General features: G+C 33.5%; 1 protein-coding gene across 3 annotated transcripts; it reads left to right on the forward strand.

The window, feature by feature from the left end:
- Positions 1-101: 101 nt before the first annotated feature.
- LOC137576952 (CDK5 and ABL1 enzyme substrate 2) lies at positions 102-18,999 on the forward strand. Of its 3 annotated transcripts, none has more exons than XM_068290298.1 (9): positions 102-502; positions 2,539-3,818; positions 15,313-15,729; positions 15,793-15,919; positions 15,986-16,134; positions 17,258-17,290; positions 17,669-17,777; positions 17,844-18,037; positions 18,114-18,999. In XM_068290298.1, the coding sequence occupies exons 2-9, from the start codon at positions 3,037-3,039 to the stop codon at positions 18,457-18,459; spliced, it is 2,157 nt and encodes a 718-aa protein (XP_068146399.1). In that variant the 5' UTR covers positions 102-502; positions 2,539-3,036; the 3' UTR covers positions 18,460-18,999. The 3 variants fall into 3 exon arrangements, with proteins under 3 accessions (XP_068146399.1, XP_068146400.1, XP_068146401.1); XM_068290299.1 differs by having other exon boundaries at positions 102-280; XM_068290300.1 differs by lacking the exon at positions 17,258-17,290.
- The last annotated feature ends 781 nt before the right edge of the window (positions 19,000-19,780 follow it).

Genomic DNA, 19,780 nt, shown 5'->3' on the forward strand with positions numbered 1-19,780 from the left:
ATATTTGGCGGGAAAAAGTGTTTCAAGCTAAATATTTATCGATATATATCGACATCGAAGTATGTGGGCTGACATCGATTTATCGATTAGTGTTGTTTTTGTTTTCTTACTGAGCGGTACTGTGAAGATTTTCTTCGTGAAATAATTTAAACTAAAAAAGGAAATATTATTACGAAAAAAAAATATATATTGCCAAATAGTTGTCAAGCACTTTTCTTTTGCATAATCAAATAAAGTTGATGTCTTTTGCTTTTGTCAAAGAGCGAAATAGAGTGAGAGGGTGAGTGAACGAAGTGAACAGCAGAGCAAGAGGAGTAATAGAAGGAGGCGGAGAGCAGGCCACTTGGCAGCAACAATAATCTAAAAAAAAAAGAAAAAAACCACGAAAATCAAAGTTAAAAAAATTATATTCTAAAATTAGCAGAAAATGACGCGTTTGAAACATTTTTAAAATAAAATAGCCAAGAAAAAAACGAAATAAAAGAAACCGCGAATCATTTTGGTAAGAGAAATTAATCAGTCTTACGGATCTTCTTTCCTATGTGTGTGTGTGTGTGTGTGCGTATGTATGTACGTGTTTGAGTATGCGTGGGTGTGTGTCATAATACAAAAATATTTTCGCACTTGTTTCCCCCGTGCATTGATTTTTTTTTGTGTTTGCCTTCTCACGTGCGGCATTCCAATTGGTCCACAAAATATCCAATTAGCTTTGTTGTTGTTGTTCCTTTTGCCTTTCCACCCTCTAAGATTAAATCAGCTGTTTCTTTCGGTTTTCGACAAAATTTTCCATTCACAAATTTACATAGTCAAAAAGCGGAAATTTTCGGCTTAGAAGAACAAAGTAATAAACAACTTGCAGAGAGAGAGAAAGAAAAATTAGTGGTAGTTGGGTGGGTGTAAAAAAGGGGCCTGCCGGTACCTGACATACTAAGCCCCAAAACAAGGAACTTGCCAGGCCGTTGCAGCTTTTTCTGAGCTGCTCGTTGGCCATCATCATCATTATAGCATTTACCTTCAAGCTTTCTGCAGCACTCAAGCTGCAAAGCTTTCTTTTTGCAGGGATTTATTCATTTAAATACCCTTCAAGGCAAGGTACATGGGTTTATGACCCAAAAGAAACTTGCAAAAAATAAAAAGAGTAATAATATTCGTCGATGTATTATACTGAAATGTCAGAATCAACGAGAGCATTGATACATTAATCTAATAGTCCTCAAGACCGTTTCTAGTTACCAATTAGTAAACAATTTACTGTCATATCTAAAAGTAAAGTTAGTGTTCTGTAATTTCATTGTCTAGTTGTAACAATATCTAAAATCCATGTTTATAAAAATATCGAATTACTTTGGTTTATTTCCTATTTTCAAGATATTGAATTCAACCTACGTATCTAGTCATAATAATATCCGGATATGGCAGTTGGCTTAAATTACTGGAATTTCCCGCAAGTGTGTTCTCCAGAACTCACTGAATGGAGAAACTCTAATCCATTGTTTGTTAAACGAAAACTCCAGAAATTTCTAGTTGCATATTTGAGATATTGGAAAACAACCCTTTGAATGAAATTTAGCGAGAAAACTTTTGATACATTCATTAAAATTACACTTACTTCTCAGGCCTTAGTTCTTGAGAGGATTTCATAGTTAACATAGGATTGTTTCGAAAAAAAATAATTAAAATTAGTCTGTACTAATTATCCTGTGTTAATTCGAAACTGTTGATAATATTGAAGATTCAGCAATTAACCAATTAATTGTGGCCATTAAAAACTATAATTTCAATTTAAAATCAGAGATCGTCAATAAAAGGAAAGAAAAAGATCGCGAAAGAAGAAGAAGCAGCGTAAAGATCGGCAGTAGCACAACGAGAGAGCAGCGAATGAGTGGGAGAGCAGCTCCTGCACTTTCACTCTCTCACCACCTGCACTGAGCATATAAAAGAAGCTCCGTTTGCAGATTGCAAGGCAATTGCTGCGCGGGCGTTCTAGCGATCGGTCGTGCGGCTTGTTCTTATCCGGTGATCTTTAATGTTAGTGTGAGATAAAATTAATTAAAATTTAAATTATTACTAAAAAATGTAACAAAAAATTAGTAATAACTTGCAGTGTTGACTTTTGTGAAGTGCTTTAAGAATTTGAGTTATATTTAATCTTAATAAACAAGAAAATCCCAATTTCAATTTCGGAAATTAGTTTTTAAACTTTGGCTTACTTATAAATATTTATTAAAAAATTTATTTACCAAAAAGTTAAATTATTTTTTCAATCTATATCAACTTTTTAGAACTAGAAAACAAGTTTTTTACATTTTCATTTACTTTTCATCAAGTTTAAGTTTCAATAATTAATAAATAAAGTCAACTAACAATTTAATTAGTGTAATACTTTCTCAATCAATCTCGCACAGTAGAAAGTGCTTGGAAAATGTGGGACTACCCTTACTCCCACTAAGTGTGTGCATGTGTGTGTGTGTGTGTGTGGTGTTAAAAAGCTTTTCACAAAACTTTTCTTTATTGATTCTCCTCTTCTTCTATTTGCAGCGTTAACCAAAAGGAGCAGCAGCAAAGCCTAAAAATATCAATTTTTTACAAATAAAAAAAATAGATTCTAAATTTTATTCAACATGTCGCGTTCAAGTATTTTGTTTAATAATTCCTCAGTGAATTTAGAGACTAAAAAGTTTAATTAACCCAAAAAGAACAAAATATGCTAAATAACACAAAAAAAAAAGGTGTCAAAATCTATCAGAAGACAATCCATAAATCGTAAATAAATTGCGTGTTTTGTAAATTTTCTTATTGTGTGGGGTTAATTAAAATAGTTCAAATAAATTAAAAGTGCAATCAGGTAGAAAAATTAAACGGAAAAAGTGCAATAAAAACAAGGAAGACACATATATCCCAGAGAAAGAGTGAGAGAGAAAGAGAAAGAGTGACCCTCCATCTCTTTTATATACGACTATATATTTATATATATAACAGTTTTAGATCATTCCATTCAGTTTTAATTCGAATTATTTTTTGACGGCTAAGTGCCTAATGGCAAGTTCGCTTAACAAGACGAGACACAGGCGCAGATTGGCTGCGATCTCGTTTCTATCGAATATCTCATTAGATGGCACACACAGGGATACAAAATTTGGCGCAACATTCGGTAGCAGCATCATCTGCGGCACGCAGCAGCATAAGCATCCCAATAACGCAGCGCAAACGTTGGGACAAAGTAACACAGGATTGGGAGCCGGTGGCTATCATCAGCATTATCAACAACATCATCAACAACGAAGGCCGCAGCAGCAGCAGCAGCAGCAAAAGCAAAATCATCACCAGAAACAGCAGCAGCAGCAGCAACAACACCAACAACCGAATGGAGCCGCATCAATATTGCTATGCAATGCCGATATCCATATGGGAGGCAGCGGATCCACTGGCTCCACAATCTGTGGCACCTTTGGATTGGACGATGAAATCTCTGGCTCTCAGGCTGCTGCCGCCAGTGATGGTGATGAGCATTTTAGTGAAACTGAAAATATGGGTCAATACCTGATGAATGTGCTAATGCCAGCCGGCGGTGTCATCAGCCAGATGCAGCCGGTTGAGAGACGCAACATAAAGCGACCCACATCGGGCAGTGGCAATAATGGTATGAGCATCAATAGGGGCAAGCATCAGCAGCAGCAACCGCAACGCCCTTCCACAGCAGGCGGCAGCGGTGGATCGGGTGCCGAAAGTGGCAGCGATTCGGATAGCATAAAAATACCGCTCAAAATGTCCAATTTGGGCACTGGCGGTGCAGCTAAGCTATTACCCCTAAGGGAACGGTAAGTTTTATATCAAGAATATATAAATAAATTAAGAATTTCTATACGAAAATATCTTATCTTAAGAAACAGTGAATCCCTGTCCCTTAAAATATGCAATAATTCTTTTCGAGTCTTTATACCAAAATTTCTTCATTCGTTTAAAAAACCGAGCTTTAATTGTATACTTTAGTGGGCAAAGTTCCCTACATATTCGGTTCTATGTATTCTGGAGTCGAAAATCATTGCTACTTATAAGAGGGGATTTATTTGGCACGCATTTTTTAAATTTACTTATAATTCCTATCTATCCCAATTATTTTTCCTGCATTTCTCATTCTTATTCCCATTCAAAGAGATGGTAATACCAATACTAAAATACTTTTACCTAGAGAGCAGAATCAAATTTATTTAAGGGGATTTCTTTGTTTTTATGTCATCGATTTGATATATACTTTTCATGATTCTTACCTATCCCAATTATTTTCTATGCCTTACTCATTCCATTTGTATTCCAATTTACATATATTCTGATGTATATTCTGATGTAAGGGGGCTCAATGTGGGGCCATTTGATTGACAACTGACGTCAAAATAGGCAAATATAAATTCTTTGAAAAATTCTTTTTCCCCCGTTTGTGTGGGCAATTTCCGCATAAAGTCAATTGACACCTGACAACTAATTTGTTTCTCGAAAACCTTATTTTTAAATTTAGAATCAATTGAGACAAAAGCAAACTGACTAAAACAGCTGTTTTTTCTTTTTGTAAAGGTTTTTGACATTTCGCACGCTGTTAAATTTAGGCTTATGTGATGATGATGATGACAATGATAGTAGTGCCCCTCCCCCCTTTTACTTCTCCTCCTATTCGCCTGTCAACGTGTGTTCATTCAATTAACATTAAATTAAAAAGCGTGCCGTTCAAATTTGTTTAAACAAGACAACAATTGCATGTGAGCTATGTGTTGAGAGAAGAATCGAGGGAGGCGGTCTCAGATAGGGTGTTGGTTTTGACGATTGAAGCTTTTGTGTATTTTTGCAGCAATTACATTTAGTTCGGCTCCCCCTAGTCACGCACTTTAAACGCTTGTCAACGTTAAATCATCTTAAAAATAGTCATCAAAAAAACACAGCGTTAAATATTCGCACGCAACAATTTTGATGTGTCATTAAAAGTTTCGGCGAATCCTTTTTGCTCTCACTATTTCCGCTTGTTGTAATAATGAAAGCTTGCCTCAAGGAGCACCAAAATAAAACAAAAAGCTCTCACCAACAATGCCAATGGTTACATTGAACTCTTGCTCTTGCTCGGTTTTTTGTTATTACAATGCAACTTGCCCACTCGTTGCGCTTTGGCAAACTGACCTTGTTTCGTATGTATGTATGTACATATGTATATGTATATTCGCGCTCTGCTGAGAGCTTGGCATGTGTCAATACCCTGCATACTGCACATAAAAAGCAAATGGCTATATTAAGATTTTTAAAGTGTTGGCAAATATTTCACAGGATTTTTCATTCTCATTTGAATTGATTATTCAGTCATTGATGCAAGTTTCTATAGGCAACTAAAAAGTGTCATGACCAACCTTATTTAGGGTATTATGTTCTCTTCCCACATTCCATTTAAGTCGGACTTTTACATTTCATTGTATAAAAGATATTTTCAGTTAAACTTTGAGGCTATTTTCTTATATAAACTTTAATTTGGTATAGACTATTCACGATTCGTCATATTGAACAAGAACTTTTCAAAAATGTATTACTATTTTTGGTTAATTTATTATTTATTTCATTTACTTTCATGTAATACCTCATGGTAAATATTATTTATTATCAAAAACATCAAAATTCATGTATTCTAAAAGTTATTAAAATTATTTATTTCATTTTAGTCTGACTACATTTTTGATAAAATTTTATACTAATATTCTTTATAATTTAATAAAATTTAACAAGTAAAAGAACATTTAGTTCACTTAACGGCATTTGAAATATCAAAAGTCAAAGTTTGAAAAGAAGATGGTTTGCCATAACCTCAAATAAAGGCCAAAATTACCTTTATTTGCATTTATGATTATCATAACCTCAAATACATTTAATTTTGCTTTATTAACACTCTTTGATTAGCATATCTCTCTTCTAAACCAGATGTTCAATCTGAACTGTTCGCTCTGGTTTCTTAATCTAAGGTTTGACACTTTCTTAGGATCTGTATTATAGAATTTCCCATTCATAAATCGCTGCTAGATAAAGTTAATGACATTAAAATTAAAAATTTATAACTTTTCCCATTATTTATCTTTGCTTTAACCGAGCCTAATTCACTCCTCTGTATTAAAGAGCATTTCCAAGTCGTTGGACTCATAAAAGGGCAGTTTTATTTATTTACTTCTCCCTCTCCCATTGCCAGCTCCTCCATCCTTCCTCTTTAATTAATGTTTATGCTAAAAGGGCTCAATTTAATTTATTTAGATGCATTTTTGCAATTGTTTGCCAAAAATCTGATTAAATTTTGGCATAAATCCAATTGGCTTTTCATCGATTCGACGACGGGAACATTTGTTAATAAAATGTCACACATCGTATATATGTACATAGTTTTCTTTTTTGTTCTATAGTAATTTAATTTCAATTTACTATAAAGGAAGTTTATAAATATTTTCTTATCATCATTTTGAATGGCCTTATACATTTGGTTTGACATGGGCCAGATAAGATTAGTAGGCTTGATGTTCTTATTTTTTTATAAGTAGGAGATGTATTATCTTTAGAACAATGACTGGAGTAATCTACGACTATATATATTAGCTATATCTTATCTGATTTCTATTGTTTGCAAAATAAATTTACTGCAAGAAATGAATAGAGATCATGATGACATGATCAGTAAAATAAACAAGCAAATTATTGGAATTGACTTGATCTTCGGTTATTGAAGATACTGAGAAATGATATATGAGTGAATAATTATGGTTTGTTCCCATTAATTGAAGGCATTGATAAAGTTCTTTGAGCTTCTATTGGGAACTGATTTCTTGATAGTCATCAAATTTGCAAAGTCTTCGATTTCTTAAATTAGTTCGAAGAATGCGTTTGCTCTTACAATTAGATATTTTATCATGAATTGTTTGCATATTTTTCAATGCCTTGATACGATTTTGTTTTAAACATGCATTTATAGAGTAGAGACATTATCTATTTAAGGAAAAGTCTCTGAATTCTTTGATTTTGTCTCGGATCAAAAAATCAGATAATGAATTTGGAGAATTATTTCAGGAATGTGTTTGTTAGAGAAAAATTATTTTTAACGACTGAACGTCAGAAGGCTAAAGAAGCTATAATATCAAAATTAGGCACTCTTAAGTGTTAGAAGGTGTAACTAGTTAAAATTTAAATTGGGACCAAATATGATTGGTAACTTTTCGAAATCTGGTTATAACCATTAAGTTGTATTTATTTATTCTCTAATCGAAAAACTTTTGACTGAAACGAGACTAATATATCTTTCCTTTTTATGTGATATAAATATATAAAGGGTCTATTTCTTTTTTAGAGTTAGTACTTCATATTTAAAGCTTAGAAATTGGAGTTAGAAAAAGGATTGAAACGTCTTTAAGAGGTTTAATTTTATTTGAACAGTTTAAAGCATTTGAACGTTGGAAATTAAGTTAAGACAAATCACATTAGTCAATCAATTCTTTCATAGGCGTATAGCTTAATCGAGTTATAAATGTTTGATTATATTCCTGTGAGATCCTGTTTGTTGAAAAGATCGAAAAGTTTTATATTCTATATATATTAAGATAATGAAAGCTCACTTTTTTTATTTCACTCACCGAAGTGAGGTAATTCTCAATTCCATTAATTCAAATAAATATCTCCCCTTAAATATATATTTCTCTTGTTTACGTACTTTTTTACAGAGATAAAACTAATCGTTTGCCAATTTATTTCATTATTAAAATATGTAAATTTTTGTGACCTCAAATCGCATTTTCAACTTTACTTGGTCTTTATCAAAACTTAGCTGTCGACTAAACGACAATAGTCTTTGTGTCAATTTCTTAAGTAATTAGTCATGCATTGAGTGTTGGAGAAATATACAAATACACACATATGTGCATATGTACATATAAATAGAAAATGTAGAATTTGCAGTTTTTAGCTTAAAGTTATTTACATTCCTCAAAACTCCCAAGCCGCCCCTTCGTTCCTCCAACTAAACTTGATCTTTGTTTGATTTGTGTTTTGTTATTTTTTTTTTGTGTCTTGTTTTCCCCATTTCTGTTTTGCTTTAGTCTTCCATTTTGCTTTCGTATGAAACAAAACAAAAAAACAAAAAGCTCCATACCGAAAAGCGCTTGGATCCACTTTGAACCGCTTTCAAAAAACACAACAAAACACAAAAAGAGAGCCAAAGCGAAGTAAGGGCAACCAAGCAACTTCTACCACGACTCTTATCGTGGGCCATAAAGATATATACACATAAACAGAGGCTGAAATGACTGAATGACTGGTCATATCAAAGTACATATATTTCTATATGTACATATGTATGTACATAGCTAATATCGAGTTGTTATCTAAGATGGTATTAGACTTTACTTAGGGCTTTAGAGACAATTCTTTCGCAAAGGGTTGCAAAAATTGCACTAGTGACACACATTTTTTTTCTCTTTGCCATTGCAACCCTTTATTTATTTTCTTTTTTTAAGAATTTTCTATCTTATGAAAAAAGGCAACCAAACTGGTTCTTATTACGTTGTTGTTACGTTGCTTCAAGGTTAACTCAGTTTGTGGGCCAGGATGAACATATGTACATATGACAAGGAGGAAGAGTGTTGGGGGGGGTGGGTTAAGGCTTTTTTAAAAGCTGCGTGTACAGGTTTCTCTGACGCGCCATTGACATTGACCTTGAACATGGACACAAGGCGAAGGCAAAAGGAAGCTTTAGCCGGTTGTCCTTGAATGAAGCCATCGGTGGTACAAGCCTTCCTTCTTCCCATTCCACTCCAAGTTCCAGTGTTCCAGCTGGCTAACGAGGCATTAAATCAAATTATTAAACGCATGACGCAATTTTTGCATGAATGAAAACTGGGAAGGAGATAGAGAGTTGGAGAGAGAGAGAGAGAGAGAGCGAAAGAGTGAGAATGCAGAGTTGTTTATATTTTTGCGCTTCATTCAAAACTCCACCATAAAAAAAGAAATAAAGTGAGAACAAGATCAAATTTCAAAACAACAAGAACTGGACATAAGTAGTTTGTTTTGGTTATTCCCGGCTTCAATCTCATCATCCTCAATTATGATCATCATGATTATCTCATGGCAGAGGCCGAGTTTTGGCATACGCAGCATATTCCCACAGGAAGTTGAGAGAGTTTCGCATTACAAAATATTTTTATTAGCAACAAACTTTGTTTTGTTTTGTTTTGGTTTTTATTCCTACTGGAATGCTGAATGAATTTCTTGTTTATGTTTATGCGAATTGTAGAACGGAAATAACACAAAAACAATAACTTAATATGTAATTGAAGCTTTGTGGGTAAATTTGAAACACTTTGTAGTACTTAATAGAATGACATCTGCTGCTGCTGACTATGATGATGATGCCAAGAGAATTCTTTCAGAATATGTCAGGGGAAACTCTAAGTGGGGTAATAAGAGACATTAATCGGATTCAATTGAGTTTCTAAATTACATTTCCTTTAACTTAATATCTCTAAGAAACAAAGTTTCATATTTTCGAATGATCTTAGACTTCCTGTAAGCTGTTATTAGGGCAGAGTTAATTTTTGGAAAATGTTAATGGAAATTTTACTAGCTTAAGAGGAAAATAAAATCATACGATGAGCTCTTGAAAAGGCATTTCTTTCAAACTTTTTTACTGAACCGTTTTTGATCTTCTTAGGGAAGCTTTATTATTTAAGAAAAATATGTAGGGGTTAAAGACTATAGTCTATAGCTATTAATAATAGCAATCACTACAATATAATACATAGGATTATCTTGATTTTTGTCGACGTTTTTGGGTTGATATAAGATCCTTTATGCGCCCATAAAAATAATATATTTTTTAGATCCAGAGGATCGTCTTCAAACAAGTTTTGCAAATGTTTCTGATGAAAGGAGGAAATACATATATCATATACATATGTACATATGTATTTGTGCAATAAAGCATAAAGACAGACAGTTTAGGATCTTGGTATAAATATCAATCGTTAAAGCCATTCCATTTTAAGGCTATTGCATTGATATCACCATTTTAGCAGTCTAATAGATAAAATATCCTACTCATCGGATTGAAAATAGAAATATCTATATTAAATTAAAGAGCTTTTGGACGGAATAATTATATGCAGAAAGAAAAAATATGTTGTCTAATCTGTCTCTTGATGTTTTGTAGTATATCTTAAGGATCCAATTGCAACGCTTTTCAGACAATCAGAAACATTTCAATTGGTTTATAAGGATTTAGATATTAAAGGTTACCTTCATTTCGATTTATAAAAAGGGTGTTAATTGCTTAATTTTTCGTTATTGAAATATCTATAGATATTCTGACCTATCTTAACTATATATATTCAACTATATGGTATATTAACTTTAACAACTTGGCCATCTCTCATAAAATATTGTTTATATGCACATGAATTTTAAAATAATATACAAAAACCTCATATAGAGTATTTTTAGAAAGAGGAATTGCTCATTAATCACAATAATTGTAGCTAATTTTAATGCCTATTTCACCTTGATAGAAAACACGCTTTCCTTTCATCTGAACACGATTCATAACACTAAAACGTGCCAATTGTTCGATTGAAATTCATGTAAGATATCAGTTCAGGTGAACTCAAAACTTTGGAGCATAGTAAAATGTTAGATGAATGACTTTTTCCCATTTCATTCATGAATTTTTACTATTGTTACGCTAAAAGACTTTAAAGGGGAAGTGTAATAATGCGATTTGCTTCAAATACATGTACTACGTACATTATTCTACGAAATGAAATTAGGCCAAGAACAAAGAAGTAGGCTACTACTGTAATATATATAAACCTAAACCAATTGGATTGTTGTTTATACAATTTTCTCCACTGTCCCGTAATACCCAAGCCCAAAGCCAAACACAACTGTGCGGGATCTCCTGATATGAGTTTTTTTCCATTCCCTTTTCTTATTCTTGTGCACATATTCAACAATATAAGCTACTAAATGTGTAAGCAAATATATAAATATATATGTACATACATACATATGTATGTACATATGTATGAATGTATATAATTTTCACATCTAGACACGAAAGCAAAATATTGTACATACAATTTACTAAAATGAAATGAAAAATGAAATGTTTAATTGCCCCCACTGTAAATTGCCATTGTGCCTTTGTGTCTGAGTCTGATGTGTGGCAATCAAATCAACTGAGTCAATTTGTGCTTTTTTATCAAAGTTGACTTTTGTTTTGTCATCATCATCGTTCACTTCATTATCATTGTTAACGTCATTATCATCATAATGAGGTCTGCCTGTTAAGACTTGTTATCAGCTTGTTTATGAAACAGAAATTCTATTTTCAAGCTCTCTAAAATATACGGAAAAAATAAGTATTTCAATTTAATCACGTGTAGCCAGATGTGCAAACTTATGGACGGCCATCTAAAAGCAAATTTTGGTTAAAAGTTTAAACAAAACAAAAGGCAATAATAATAAATAACCGAAATGCATGAACAAACAATTTTTGAATACTCTACGTTAAGTGGAAGAAACTTATCAATTTGAAAGGCCTGTGTTCACTTTTGGGAAAAGAGCGCCACCTAGCGTTAGAAATGCACTTCTTTCAATCTCAGTGTCTATATTTTAAAACTTTTGACTTTTTAACTCAAAATCTCATCTAATTTTAAGTCTCAAACTTCTAATCTAATCAAATTTGAAGAAACCTCTTCAATATCTAATTAAATGTTTAATTGATACGTATTTCGAATTGCCACTCTAAAATGCTCCAATATTTTGTCGGAGCTTAGTGAATTGACATAAAACAACTTATGATAAAGAATCTTAAGATAGAGAATCGAAGTTCCAATCAGTCTATTCTAAAATTTCTTGCAATTTGAAGTTTTTAAAACTAGGTTTTTGGAATTTTCATACTAAAAGTCACCTAACTTTTCGAAGTTCTTAACTGAAGAATTTAACTTACTTGAAATTTCTAACTCATAATTTAAACCAATTTTTAGTTTCTGACTTTAGTTTTATCAAATTTTTTTTAACTTTATTCACATTTACTCGTAGGACAAGATGTAAGTCTAATTTGTGACACGAAAAGTCTCTTGCTCGATTACTCTGCAAATTTATGTCCAACATTTCGAAAGTAAAGTTTCTAACTCAAAATCTAAATCTTTTGGAAGTTTCTTACTGAAAACTTAAGCTCTCTCTGGTTCCAAAATTAAGATCTAATAGTATTCTAAGCGCCAAGGTGAAGATTTCAAAGCCATCTATATTTTCTTACAATGTCAAATTATTGAATGTTTCTAACATCTACTAGGTCTAGATAAGAATACTCATCATGCCATTAATTTTTTCGCTCTCTACATTTCCAAATTTATTAATATACCCTATTTATGACTATAGAGTATCTCGGATATGCAAATAATTTGTTTTTTGTTTGGTTTAAAACACGTTTGGTAACCAGTGTGAGCCGATTATTTTATGGCTTGGCTCAGGTTTTTTTTTTTTAAGCAAGACTTCCAAAGGCATCGGATAAACGCCAGCGAAACGCTAGAAATACGCTCATTATGACACTCAAACAAATTTGAGTTAGTTTCTTGCATGAGTACCTATAATATATATATTTTTTGGATGACGCAAATCTAGTGTACGTGTGCGACATTATCAAATCCTCAAACTAGAAAAAAAAAAATACAAACACAATTTGATTTTGAAAAGGCAAAAAAAAAAAGCGATATGGAAAAAAAAAACCGATAAGACAGCTAGCCAAAAGCAGTCTAAGCTGGCCAAAAGCAAAGAGGCAAAAAAAAGTAATACCAAACACCATCATAATCAGGTTAGGAATACACAAAAACAATAATTGCTTGTAAACAAATAACCAGCACAAAAGGTAAAGCAGAAAATCGCCAACAACAAACGAACGAAAAAGAAATAAAATTGTTTATATGAGCAAAAGAAAAAAAAAAAGAATTAAATAAAAGTTGCCATACATTTACATTTAATTGAAGGTTGATTTCAAGAATAAAAACACAAGAGAAGCGCAAAGAGGATGGGAGAAAAAGAACATTATCATACGAGGAGAATATACATATTTATACAATCTTTTGATTTCGCTTTCATGTCGTTTTTCAAAAGTTTTAGCAAAAATAAAAGATTTTCTAAACATTTTTACAGTTCAATTAATTATGTTTATATGGCCATTTTCAGTGATTACAAAATTATTCCTTATATTATCAGCTGAAAAGTCGGTAAATTGTTCAAGTATTCAAACCATCTGAGGTAAATAGTATTGGAAAAGATGTCGAAGCTAACTAAAATGTTGTAAATATTAAAGACTCTTCTATTCTGTTCCTGTTAAATGGCTCATGGAGCAGAAATATAAGAGAGACTTCTTTCTCGAAATCAATCAGGCGAAGACCTATATTTTATTCTTCCACTCCATTCACCAGATTTATACCATCTGCATCTGCGTACATAAATCTAACAAATTGGTTTATAGTTTTGAGTTTTGACATTAAAATAGATGATTCCCTATCATTGGATCGTCGAATCTGCAAAACTTAAAACAAAAGATCGTTTTGATTTAAGGCATTGCAATCTGTTGATAAATTTTAGCCTGTTATGCGAAAGATCTAGCAATGTAGGGCTTTAGTTTTGATATATGTAAGACTTCTTTAGATGGTAGTCCTCTTTAAAGTCAATCGACGTTTCTAAAAAAGATTGACAGTTTCCACGTTTTTTTTTCATTGCAAGACTTTATAATGAGAAAATTGTAAGTTTATAGCACACCTTTTTCCATATAAGACATTTTTAGATCCAATGGCATTCTCTTCAAAGGATTGATTCCAGTTAGAATATATTTTCTTTTAATGGTATGGCATATAAAATGAACACTTTATTAAAAATAACAAATTCATATTATCAAGAGCTAGTTAAAATAGAAATGTTAGATCATTCACTCTAAAGTCAAATTACTTTTTATCAAAGTCCACAAATATCTGTCAGATCTTTGAGATAATTGTTTAGCATTAGAATTTCAAATGGATCTCTTATACAAATAGTTTTTCCCCTCGACAAAGACAAATATGTTGAATCATTATGATAAATGATTGTTGAAAATTTAAATATTGTTTGTTCAAAGACCAGGCGCCCAGCACTGCAGAGCCGTAGACAGTTAGAGTTCCACAAACAATCAGACAAAAAAAAAAAAAAAAGGAAACTATCAAAAAATGGCCACACTCATACACTCTTACGCACCTGCACAAACACACCAACAGACACACACACACATAATCTCAACCATATGGTGCATATGCAGTTAATGTTTGCCCTCTCTCTCTCTGGCATAGACACACGCACGCTTGTCTAATCTGCCGTTATTAATAGAAGAAGAGAAGAGCATAGGGCCCCGTATGCTTATCAGTGAGAGAGAGAAACATTGAGCTAGTGTGACAGAGCGGGAGAGAGATAGACACGCACTCATTAGCGAGTCAATAAGTTACACAACGCAATGCGTCGAGGTTATGTTGGGGCCCTTTGGATTCATGGCATAGCGCGTCTTTTTTTTTTTTTTGGTCTTTTCCATTTATTTTTCTTTGCCTCCCTTGGCTTGCTGTTCGCCTGTTAGAATACTCCAACTAATTAACGAGTTATGACAGGGCTTGGCGCCACCTTTATCATCATCGCCCCACAATTTGTCACTTTTCCAGAGGGGTTTAGCCTAATTAATGGTTTTTAGCTTGTAACCTCGACCTAGACCAATTATCTCAAGGTACTTAACCAGGCGTTCATAGTGCATTAGGAAGTCGTTGCCCTTCCCAAAAAAAAAAAAAAAAAAACAACCACAACACACGATCGCAGGTCAGTTGGCCCTTCTGTGTGTGTGTGTGTGTGTGTGCATTTTTTAGTTTTTCTGTTTGCCTGTGAAAATATCGATCATACGCTGAGGGGTGTGAAAATTTAAGAAACCACATGCAACCAGCAGTGTGAAAGAGACCCCAAACACATGGCTGTTTGTGTGTGTGTGTGTGTGTGTTCAATGTCACTGAATTTATAAATAAAGCGATGTATTTTTATCAATCTACAAAAACTGCCTCCAAGGTCCTCCAAGCTATAGTGTTTATGGTTTTATTTTGTGTTCGACTTGTTTTACTTTGTTGAGCGCCTAATCATACTAAGATCTTTTTTCGGGGCCTTTAATTTTCTATATACATACCACAAATTATTCTAACGCAATTTCCTTTACTTCTCTCTCTCTGTCTCGCGTTTATGATATTGCAGCACTTTTAGCAATGGGGCCGCAAGTGAGAAAAATCTACAGCCCGAGCGACGGGCACGTTTGAATACCGCACCGGGAATGCGTGCAGGTGTGGCATCTGTGGGCTCCTCTCAGAATCCCAACAGCATCAGCACCAATAGCATTCTAGTCGGTGGTGGAAACCTCAAACGTGCCTATATATTGAGTGGTTCCAGCGTTAGTCACATCACAGATGATAGCAGTACCGAGAGTTTGGCCCCCATTGGTGGCAGTTTTCGCAATAGCCTAAGTAAATCGGTGCAAATAAGCGATAGTCGTCGAGGAACAACAACACTTCAAGGTCTAAATGGTCAGCGGGATGAGCGTATGGTATTGGTATCGAGGAAAGTTCCATTTTTCATCTTTTCCGCTCTGCCCTATTACAAGGGTAAAAATGGAAGGTAAATTGAACTAAAACTGAAATCTTTAAGACTGATCCTAAATTAATTTTATTCTTCTTTCAGAGCTGAATTCCGCAAGGAGGATCGTCGTCGCCGTAATCCATCAACTTCACGTCCTTTGAGTTCCATTAATGATGCCCCCTTTGATCCTTTCGATTTGCTGGGCATACAAAAGGCCGAAAGTGGTCAGGTAAAGCATTGAAATTGTTTCTATTTGAAATCTTGAACTTACATCTTCCTTATTCTCTATTTCTAGGACATTTCTTATGGCCATCTATTGATACCCTCACGACAATATGAAAAGGAGCGCAAAAAGCATGGCAATGCCTCAACAAATCCATCAATTTTTGAAAATCAAATAGAAATTACCAGTACAGCAGCCCTTAAAAATCATGGCATAGCGAGGTTGGTTTGACCTTAAATTAAACCACACTGATCCATTAGGTATATATACAGAGAGAGAGAGAGAGAGAGAGAGAAAGAGTTTTAGGTGTACAAAACACACATTCGAATCATTTAAATCATTTTTACTTCATGTCATACATTTCAAACATTTCCATGTCATATTCTCATCATATATACATATATGCATTCAAACATATACATACATATGTATGTGTATTATTCCAATTAACCAAATCCTAAAAGCTTATAAGATGAAGAATTGGTTGGGTAACGAAGGAATTCCGCAACCTTTAAGGCCTCGAAATATCTTGTAAATATGTTAGAATTATTTCATATCTAACCAAAAGGTTTAAATTAACCAAACCCAAAAAAGCTTAAACATTATCATAAGAGTTAATAAGATGAAGATCTAGACAGGGAACTATAAAAGAATTAATGATGAGGTCCCAAAATGTCTTGTAAATATGTTAGAATTCTACAAATTTTCACCAAAAGATTAGAACTCAAATTATGAGTTCTGTATGTAGTTATTCCATCTGGGATAAAAACTAAATAGAATTTGTTAGTTAATACTTTACTTGAAGGAAAACTGTTTTTGTTAAACAGATTAAGGACTTTTACAAATAAAATTTGATCAATCAGTCACGTTTTAACCATATTGAAGAAGAACAATTTAGTTTAAAGTGTCCAAAAATAGATTTATTTTTGATTATATTGACAAGAGTCATATAATGTTTATGTGAAATTTGATATTCATATAACTTGCTTCACCTTGCTGTTAACAATTAAAGCTGATTGTTGCAAGAAATATGAGAATTTATTACGCATCAATTGCAGTTTGCTGAACAAGCCCAAATGGAGTCCATTTAAGTCTAATTAAAATTCAGCACTTATTGCAAGAATTTATATAATATTTACCTAATTTTAAGCTTACTTCAGCGTTTAAGTTGTTTTCATTATTGGTTTTTTGTCTACACAGAGTAATCCTAGAACCCCAAAAGAGAGAAATCCCATTCCAACCCCAAAATGAACAAAATTCCAACATTATTTGTAATTGTACTTACATTTTGTGCCATTAACTTGTATTGCTAATCATTTAACGCTTTGCACTACTTCGTTTCAGCACAAAAACCATAACCAAACGTCAAGGCAAATGGTAAATGTTTTTGAAACAGCAGCTAACCACAAAAGTTTCTTTTTCATACCTACATATCAGCTATGGAAAATTTTCAACCCAACTCCTCCTCAAAGTCATATCAATTTCATCTAGAATAAAATGATTTTCCAAAGCTGAAATGTAAATCTAACTCAAATTAATCCTTAAACATAAAAAACATATTTTCACAAAAACACTTCACATAGAGCACACACATTCAAAAAAGAGAAAAAAAAAAAACAAACGCTTCAACTAACAACAATTAAAAACTTTGCTTTCTATCAAGCTTTACTTTCTTGAGTTTCAAGTTGTATTTGAAAAAAAAATGAAAAGATAAATTGAATATTCAACTAAATGGTTTATAAAAATATTTCACAGGTGTTTCACATATGAGAATAACAATCGCAATAATGCGGCCAGTCCAACGCCAGATCTTAAATTGGATATGGATATGGAAAGCATTATATTAGCTGGAGATGCCAGAGGGGTGAGTTCACTTAAAAAATAATATCATTGCAAATAGGAACTAATTTTTTAATACTTTGCCATGCAGTGTCAACAATATTCGGCCAGCATTTTGGATGATCCGGAGCTAATAGCTGGCAAACACCGTACATTGCTCACATTTACCTCATATATGACCTCGGTCATTGATTATGTTAGACCCTCGGATTTGAAGAAGGAGTTGAATGATAAATTTCGTGAGAAATTCCCAACAATTCAGTTGACCTTGAGCAAACTAAGAAGGTAAGTTTTTGTTTGTTGGTTTTAGTTTTTGTACAGAATGTAATCTAACTTTTAACTTTCCTTAACATTCTTGCAGTATCAAACGGGAAATGCGTCGGATTAACAAACTGGATACACGCATCGATTTGGTTACCATATCCCAGGCATATGTTTACTTTGAGAAACTAATTTTGGCCAATTTGATTAATAAGAGCAACCGCAAATTATGCGCCGGCGCCTGTTTGCTGCTCAGTGCCAAAATGAATGATGTTAAAGGCGATGCATTGAAATCGTTGATTGAGAAAACGGAAAGTGTGTTCCGTTTGAACCGCAAAGAGCTAATATCATCTGAATTCGCCGTTTTGGTGGCCCTGGAGTTTAGCCTGCATGTGCCCATGCATGAGGTATTGCCGCATTATCAACGTTTGCTCTATGAATCCTAGAATTGGTCCACGCGCTGCGTCGAAAAAATGCGTTTAATGGCGGCAGCGCAGGCGGTGGGACATCATTTGCTTCGCAAGGGTAGTCGTAAATGAATTGGTTAGAGACAAGGGCCGTGGCATACTTTACGGCTGAGATGTGTACTTAAGAAGGCGTTGCCTACTTTACGGGTGTTGGGTTTAACTTTTTTTGGTGGAAAACATAATATACAATACAATAAAAACATATTTACCTATTACATATATCAATTATGATATTTAAGATATTTAGATAAGTTTTGGTAAAAAGTCACAAAAACAAAACAACAAACAAAAAGAAAAGAAAAAAACAAAACAAAAAAGATTATTAAATATATAAAATAAAATAATTGACAAACAATTTGTAATGCCCAAATAGCCCCGCCCCTTAAAACCTTCCAATTTTTACATAAGTGTTTACGTTTTAGCCAAGTTATGTTTACTTCATTCTTTATTTTTTCCGTTATAGACATTTCAAAAATGAATAAAAACTATACATAAATATATATAAATGAAATAATAGAATTATGTGCATAAAGCATTTTTACTGCCCCTTCACGTTGACGCTTTGTGGTCAGATAAGTTAAGGCTAGCGTTATCAAACGACAATTGTTAGCCCATTGCTTTAGCTTTACAAAAATGTTAATTTATTCAAATTTCCCCACTGACACATATAGAGAGAACAGAATAACCTACTATGATCTTCTGAGAGCCGCATCATTAAAGCTAACTAATCCGTTAAAACCCAAAAGAAGATATTCATTCGCTTTAGACTGTTTGTAATGTGTCATGACGGAAGGCAGGAGGTATGTGTGTGTGTGAGGGAGAACAATCAATCAAAAATCAATAAATTACCAACGATCGATTATTTGTCAGGGCAACAGGCGCACAGCAAGCGGTCACAAGTGGTCCAAATGAAATAAGAACAACGACAACAACAACAAATGCGGGCGATAACCGAAAATACAAGCCCCAACTGGATGGAGTATGTGTTTTTTGTATGTGTGTGTGTGTTTTTTTTTCGCTTAAACGTGAGTCGAAAAGGGATAGAGAGAGGGTGAGAACTGGGGGGAATGAACGCTATGCCCATGCCCTACTACCTGCTGCACATTATGGCTCTCGAGTCTCGGGTCTCTGAGTTTGTTTGTTTGTAGCGGCTGTTAACTCTTTTGTCTGATAAGCTATTTCGGGCTACCAGCAATTGGACAGAGGTGGCGGCTCTTCATACACAAGCATGAGGGCAAAAGAGTATATGTGTGTGTGTGGGAAATGCAATGCCACTGTAATCAGTTTTTCATTTCTGTCT

The sequence above is a fragment of the Drosophila tropicalis genome, unplaced genomic scaffold (assembly GCF_018151085.1).
Source record: "Drosophila tropicalis isolate 14030-0801.00 unplaced genomic scaffold, ASM1815108v1 contig_593, whole genome shotgun sequence".
In the NCBI taxonomy this organism is placed as follows: Eukaryota; Metazoa; Arthropoda; class Insecta; order Diptera; family Drosophilidae; genus Drosophila; species Drosophila tropicalis.